This window comes from Sciurus carolinensis, chromosome X (assembly GCF_902686445.1).
Source record: "Sciurus carolinensis chromosome X, mSciCar1.2, whole genome shotgun sequence".
In the NCBI taxonomy this organism is placed as follows: domain Eukaryota; kingdom Metazoa; phylum Chordata; class Mammalia; order Rodentia; family Sciuridae; genus Sciurus; species Sciurus carolinensis.
The window spans coordinates 11408313-11415745 of record NC_062232.1 but is presented as its reverse complement, the minus strand read 5'-3'; the positions used below and the strand labels follow the sequence as shown (position 1 = coordinate 11415745).

Genomic DNA, 7433 nt, shown 5'->3' with positions numbered 1-7433 from the left:
GCTAATCTCTACTGCAGTGTCCTTGAAAGATGACCCTGCAAATGGTTTGCTTAAACATTTTAGTACGGAAGTTTATTATTTATTACACTGCTCCTTTCATTTTAAGTGACTTTTATCATTAGGTTTCTGGTATTGTTTTTGTGTTCTTATGTTATCCGTATAATACAACATTTCTACAAGGTAGATATAATATTATCATTAGCTTTGCAATAAATAAATTAAGTACAGGGAGGGTATTAAATGCCTTAAGTCACACAGCTAACAATTAGAAGAGTAAATTGGCTATCTTCTCTAAGTCTTCTTATGACAGTGAAGGAGAGTTGTCCACCCTAAGTCTTCTCTTCTAAAATCTGAACTGTTCTTTAAATTACATTATTTTAGGTTCATCTACTATCTTATTTATTTTCCCCTGGATAGTCTCTTATAGCTCTCTAAACTTGAACATAGATTCTTTATTATTTATTTATTTATTATCTAGAGTATTTCATATCGCATATTTCTATTAGCACAATCCACTATAGTCTAAGATGGATTTATTTTTTGTTTGGGCATCCAAGTTGGGTTTATAGTTGATATTAAGCTTTTATTCAACCAGCTTGGCTTGGCTGCTGCAGGAGTGCATTAATTGTTCTCTAAGCAGCAGGCAGACTGATCCTATTAAAACTTTTGCCAGATAATCTCTTCTGCTTGAAGCCTTCCATTGTCTTCCCACATTGCTCAGAGTAAAAGCCTAAGTGCTTTAATGCCCTCCTGGTTTGGCCCCTAGCTTCCTCCACACCCTTTGTGCTTGCTGGTCCCCTGTCTAGAAAAGTCTTCCCCTAGTTATCCACATGATTTTCATTCTTTCCTTTAAGTCTCTGCTCAAATGTCACCTCTTTGAGATTTTCTGTAGAAAATCTCTCTGTACTTCATAATTCTCTTTCCTTCATTTCCTGCTTATCACAAGTCATAGCATTTATCACCAACTCTTTGTTTCTTTCCTCTACCCTCACCTCATATAATATGATAATAACAGCCTTACTTATTAGTGTATATCTAATATGTAGAATCGTACCAGACACAGTAGGCAGTAAGTAATGGTTGAACCAGGTTTATTGTTGTTTTGGACACGAACTCTTGTTGATCAGACTGCCTAATCTTGCATTGTGTAGTTGTTTCAGGGGACATTTGGATTTAGTCATAGCACTTTGCTTTATTAAATCCCTTATTAAAATGGAAGATAAACTATGGCTTAAAAAAAAACTATTGTATTCTTTTATCAGAGGGTAAATAAGACAGGCATCATCTGGCTTATTCCTAGTGAATCCCCAATGAAGCAGATATGTGTTTTTCCAAGTGCGAATCATGTTCTAAAAATTATATAGTTTTGTCAAGTGTCAGGGTCAAACTTATCCCTCTATCCTTTATGAAATGAACCCTCACCTCCAGCACTTTTGAAAGTTGCATGTTCAGTCTTCTAATTGTTTCTGCTTCTCCAAGGTTTCTCAAAGACAGTACATTCCTTTAGGCCAGTTGTTTTACTGGGTCCCATTCCCTGGGCCTTCCATGGATTCTTTCCATTCTCGGAACAGGCTCAGAGAGAATGCTTTCAAGTAGCTATCAGAACATCACATCTTCTCAATGAAGAGTGAACACACATTCCAAAAATCTAGTCAGTGTTTGCAGTTCTGCATCGTGAGCTAGTTTTCCTACAGAATCACTGTAAACAATTTCTCTGTTTCCCTTGCTTCTCAAAGTTCATTGGCTTCCAGCATTTTCCTGCCTCACTCTTATCTCAGGCTTCTTGTCCACCTATTTTTAGCTTGAATTTTGGTTCTTGCTTTCTCCATTTCAATTTGATTATGTTAATCTTATTTTCTGCCTCAGCAAATTGAATTTGGACTACTCCATTTTCACCCCCAAACCTAAGCGTTTCATCCAGGAGGTTATCTGAGTAGAGATTTGTTTCAGCTTTTATTCAAGTAACATCTCAACTCTGTTCAAAGACTCACTTGCTATTCCCGTTTTTGTAGCCTGTTTTTCTCCTAATGTGTGAGAGAAGTCAGTGGATTTCAGCTTCCTTGAATACGAAAGGAGCCTTACTGGAACTTCTGCACTGATCACCCCCGAATCTCACTTTCTTTAGACATTCTTTATTGTTATTTAAATTTGTCAACTGCTTTGTTTTGTCAAATTATAGTATATTTTAGATTCATATTTGATGTAGTAATACCAAATCCATCATCTTCACTAAAGGCACAAGTCTCTCTGCTCCTTTTTACCTATAGCTCCATGACCACTCTTAGACTGTCAACTACAATTTAGTTAAGGGTCTGTATTCTAGAATCAGACTATATGGGTCTATGCCTCAACTCCACCACTGATTATTGAGGTTTAGTAATTTCATAAGCAGTTTCATAGGCAATAAAATGGCAATAAAAATATTTGCCTTTAGGTTTGTTATGATGCTTAAATAAAATATGTGCATATATGAATATGGCATAATGAATCCCACTATTATGTACAATTACAGTATACCAATAAAAATTTTAAAATATTACAACACAAAGTACTTTAAACAGTTATTGTTCCTTTCTTATTCTAAAACAATATGCACAACTTTGGAATAAAGTTAAGAAGTGGAAATTTTTTTAAGGCTTGGTTATTGCCATTTCATCTGAACCTGGAAGACTTGTTTTTCTGGGTGAAGAAATGTTTTCTCTGTGTGAAGGTTTCATAATCACAATCAAGCAGGTCCATGAGCCCTGCCATTTAAAGTCGCTCCTCTCTTTTATCTGTGACATGCTTACAACCTGTTACTGAGAACACTGAGCTAGCGCCTGACATCAGCAGGATAACCACTAAAATCTCTCTGTGTTCTATGTTGCCATGATCGCATGGCTATGGATGACCAGAACTTGACATGGGCATTCTTTGGATTTCATACATGTGGAGGCATTCTTACTTCTCTTTAACCTCAACTGAGTTTTGAACAGGTAAGTGAAAAAGAACATAATGAAGTCAGCCTTAGAACTGGTGTTTAACATGGTCATCTAAAAAGCTGAAAATGAGCCTTTTGAAGTTTTCCATGGCTAGATCAGAGTATTAGCCCATGCATGGAGAGCAGTCTTATAATTTTAAAAAATGGCCATGGAAATTAAGATTTATCCAAAAAATGAATTTCTTAAAGACAGAGTCATTTATTTGAAAGGGGAAATGTTACCCAAGTACTGAGTTTCTGGGAACATGGACTGGAAGTAAAAATAAAAGAGGGATAACTAACTATTAATGGAATTGTCAGAAAAACATAAATGCCAACATTACCCCATGATCTCTAATTCTAACCCTCTCCATGACTATAAAATCATAATACCCTCAGTGTACATTTAACGGCTTTGGGAGAATATATTAACCAAATGTGCAAGTTTTGATGTGACCATAAAGTGCTAGGAAAGCTAAGGTTTGCTAGGATTAATGAATAACATGTCTTTATTTGTTTTACTTTAAAGAAAATCATTCTAAAATCTGTTTACATATCTGTCCTTTCCAGGATTAAGTTTATATTGGTTCAGCAGATTGTTTACTGTTTTCTTCTTCGTTTTCTCCTCCTCCTCCTTTTCTTTTCTTTTTTTCTTTTCTTTTTTTTTTTTTTTTTTTTGGTGTGTGTGTGTGTGTGTGTGTGTGTGTGTGTGTGTGTTCCCTCCTCAGTGCCCAACCCAAGTTCAAAGGCTGAAGAGAGAGAAAAACTCATGAGGAAATTTTACTCTAGGGAAAGTTGTTCAGTGGATGGGATCCTGGCGCACGGGGAAAGATGTTAGGCTCCTCCTGGCTCCTTCTCAGCTTTGTTGCTGTGGCTGCTGCTCAGTCCACCATCGAGGAACTGGCCAAGACATTTTTGGACAAGTTTAACCAGGAAGCTGAAGACCTGTCTTATCAAAGTTCACTTGCTTCTTGGGATTATAACACAAATATCAGTGAGGAGAATGCCCAAAAGATGGTGAGTTCTCATGTTTACACAGGGGCTATTTGTTGCTTCTTACAGATTAGAATTACTGCCCATAAAACTAAAAAGGGAAATGAAAGAAATCTCTTGAGCTATAAGGTTGGAAGTTTGCCTTTGTATCCCTGATTCTGTAGTCCCAGATGACTAAACTTAATTGACCTTGTAGTTCATTTTAAGAAATGGCTACAAAATCACTCATTGGTCTCAGTCCAGATTCTAGAAACAAGTGAATATGCTTTACAGAGTTACCATAATAATTGTCATCATAGAGTTATAAAGCATTTCATGGAAATACTATTATAATTGAGTTAATAATTTCCTCTAGTCTATAATGTCAACAGGAATAGCTAAAGACTGAAATGACATATTAACTGAAAAATGCAACTGGAGGCTTACTGAATGAACCAGCTAGTAATTAAGCTAACCAGGGGTTGGGTGAGACTGGACTTGGGAATTCCTTCTTTCTTTGTCACGGAGTTCTTAGGGACTTCCAAAAGTGACAGAAGAGCCCTCCAAGAAAAACTATGATTAAACCAGTTCTGAAAAAAAATCTCAGGATGCTTTAGGAAAGCAAAATGCTTTGTTTAACAAGTGCAAGGATTTAAGAATTTTTTCACAGATCCCTAAGCAGTATCCTTACACAGTTAAGTGCTTGAAAATCACATAATTTGAGAAAAGATTTTTGTGTCATTTGTGCAGCAGTACTTGCCTTCAAAAGTATTATAGTTTGGAAACTTTTTTTTCAAATGATTAGTGTGTTGCATATTTGATTGAAGTTATTACCATTCACTGAATAGATCAAATCTGAGAACTGCTGCCTCATTTGAAATCCCTCAAGCTACTTTTTTTTTTTTCGATTTTCTGAAATTCAGAGGAAAGCCAGGAGATTTGGACAGCTCAGTGTTAACACAGAAGTTGTTTTATCTTATCTTACGTTTTGGTCTTACTTCTCTTCATCTCTTCATTGCACCCTGCCCCCCCCACCCAATTTTTATTTGATTTCTGTTGGAGGTTATTGCAGTGTTTTGTTTTCATTCTCAGCTGAATGGTTCGTGGGTGATGATGAGGTATACTAGCATCATGCCCAAAAGCTCTCGAGCTAGACTACCTACATCCAAATTCTGACTCCACCACTTTTTAGGTAGGCGATCTTGAGCTACTTAATTAGCCTCTGTGGGTCTTACTTTCTTCATCTGTGAAAAAGTAACTAATACTCATGTGCCTCATAGCATTGCTATGAAGTCTGAATTAGTACACAAAACCACCAGAACAGTGCTTGATGCTTGTGGGCATGGGAGAACAGTAAGACATCATTGTTATTAGTATGAGAAGGAGTTGGTTTTTTTGCTTTCAGAGATACAGATTTATTTAGCAAAGCAGATACACATTCAAGGGAGAATATGGGTCATCCCAAAAGAGGCACCTTTGGAGACAGATCGAGGAATACACATCCAGGGGAGAATGTGAACCATCTCTGGAGGGAGAGACAGCAAGGAGTTAGGAATTTTTTTTTTTTTTTGTCCAGGACCAAGCACCAAACTCAGGACCCTGACCATGCTAGGCAAGTGCTCTGCCACTGAGCTAAATCTTCAACCCCAGAGTTAGGATTTTGAAGAAGCATGTAACAGTTCTGTTGAGAGCCCAGATGTAGAGAAGGCATGTATGGAATGAGATGTAGTGATGTTCTTTGAAACCACCTCTGAATCATTAAAGTGCTATCACTTTTGAATTGGACAAAATGAAATGAAAGACTATAAATTAATATAAATTAAGTGTGGCTAAATTGAAAGAAAGGTATAGGCACTTGAAAGGAACATTGAGAATATTTAAATGCAAGAAGCAAATGAGAGGCCCTGTATCTCCTTCCTCAGCAGTGGAGAAGGGACATGAATGCTCTCAGGGCACCTGTGTGTGTTTACCTGGGAAGGTGGGAGGAAATGGTTCCTTCTGTTCTCTGATTACATGTCTTGAGATTCCTGATGCACTGGGCACTGTGGCAGATGTTAAGTTGCGGAATTGCTGAGATTTATTATGCTATAAGGATATGCATATTGTGGTCATGTATAAGTGTCTGCTATAGTTAAGTGCAGACTCTGGGGCCAGACCTACTCTGGGTAAGGTTCAAATCCTACCTCTGAATCTTATAAGCTGAGGGTCTTGAGCAAGTTTCTTAACTAGCCCCAATTCCCTCATCTGTAAACAAGATTATAACCATAATACTAGTAATATAGTCTATACTGTACCACATTACTGAGTTTAGTGAATTTACATGTGTTTGAATGCATGTAAGTGTAATCTTAACACCGTGTCTGGCAGTTTTCCACATCAACATTGATGACAATAGCATTATTCAGGGATTTTATATTCTGAAAAGCCCACAGTGTCATTGCTATCTCAAGTAGGTAGCAGGTTTTTTTCCTTCTTAAATTATAAATACTAACTGATATTAACTGTACAAATTAATGAGTGACATTTCCATACGTGCATATATTGGGTTTTAATCATATCACCCCTCCCTACTATCCTCTTTTGCCCTCAGTGGGTAGTTTTTAAATAAATACTTACCTGAAAAAGTCAGAGCTGGGGAAAGTGAGAGTCTCCCACCTCTGAGACTCTGCTGAGATTCACAGAGCAGCTACTGGGACAGTATGAACTTGGGGGCAATGCAGTTCCCAGAAACAGCCATAATGTTCCTTTCTTTGCCTGCTTCTTGGCCTGTAAGCAGCAAACTCAGGGTCAAGAATTAACAAATATCAACCTTTGACTGTGTATCTTGACAACAAACCTTTCCTGCACAAAGGGGAGAATTCATCCCCATAAATTTATATACTACTGACTTCATGTTTTATTACAGACCAACATCTGTTCTTATAAAATGTACTAACTTGCTAAATTAAAAACAGTGTGGATTTATTTTAATGAGACTATCTGATGATCTAGTTTATTTTCTTTGGGATTAAACTATAAATGAACTTCTTGGACAGAGAAAATAACTGCCCCTGTAATCGCCAGGGTTTAACATTTGCTCAGCAATAATCGACTCTTAAGTGAAAGCAAGTAAAATATTTGAAATCATCATTAATATTTTTAAGGACACTTGGTGTTTTGAATCTCAATATTGTGATACCTTAAAAAGGTATATTCATTTATTACCTCAAAGAGATTTTACAAATTCTGAAAAAAGTTCTCCAATGACATGAATATAATGTGCCATAAAGCAGATCTTTGGCAGATTATTGATACATAGGCAAGTGTTTGGAAAAAATCAAATTATAATAAAAAATAATCTTGCCACCAAAAGTTGTGATTCATAGTAAAATGACATAAATTCAGGGGACTGGGGTTGTGTTTCAGTGGTAGAGCACTTGCCTAGCATGTGTGAGGCACTGGGTTCAATTCCAGCACCACATATAAATAAGTGAATAAAATAAAGGTCTATCAACATCTAAAA

At 36.7% G+C, this 7433-nt stretch overlaps 1 protein-coding gene across 2 annotated transcripts in view; it reads left to right on the top strand.

Annotated features, from left to right (window-relative positions):
* The first annotated feature begins 2794 nt into the window (after nt 1–2794).
* The window catches only part of Ace2 (angiotensin converting enzyme 2), a 54142-nt gene continuing 49503 nt past the window's right edge, over nt 2795–7433 (top strand). Inside the window, exons 1-2 of one of the 2 annotated variants that reach the window (XM_047535682.1) lie at nt 2795–2975; nt 3749–3976. In XM_047535682.1, coding sequence (XP_047391638.1) covers nt 3791–3976 — 186 coding nt within the window. In that variant the 5' untranslated portion in view covers nt 2795–2975; nt 3749–3790. Of the gene's footprint in view, nt 2976–3687; nt 3977–7433 lie in introns of both variants that reach the window. The other variant, XM_047535681.1, reaches the window with a different exon arrangement.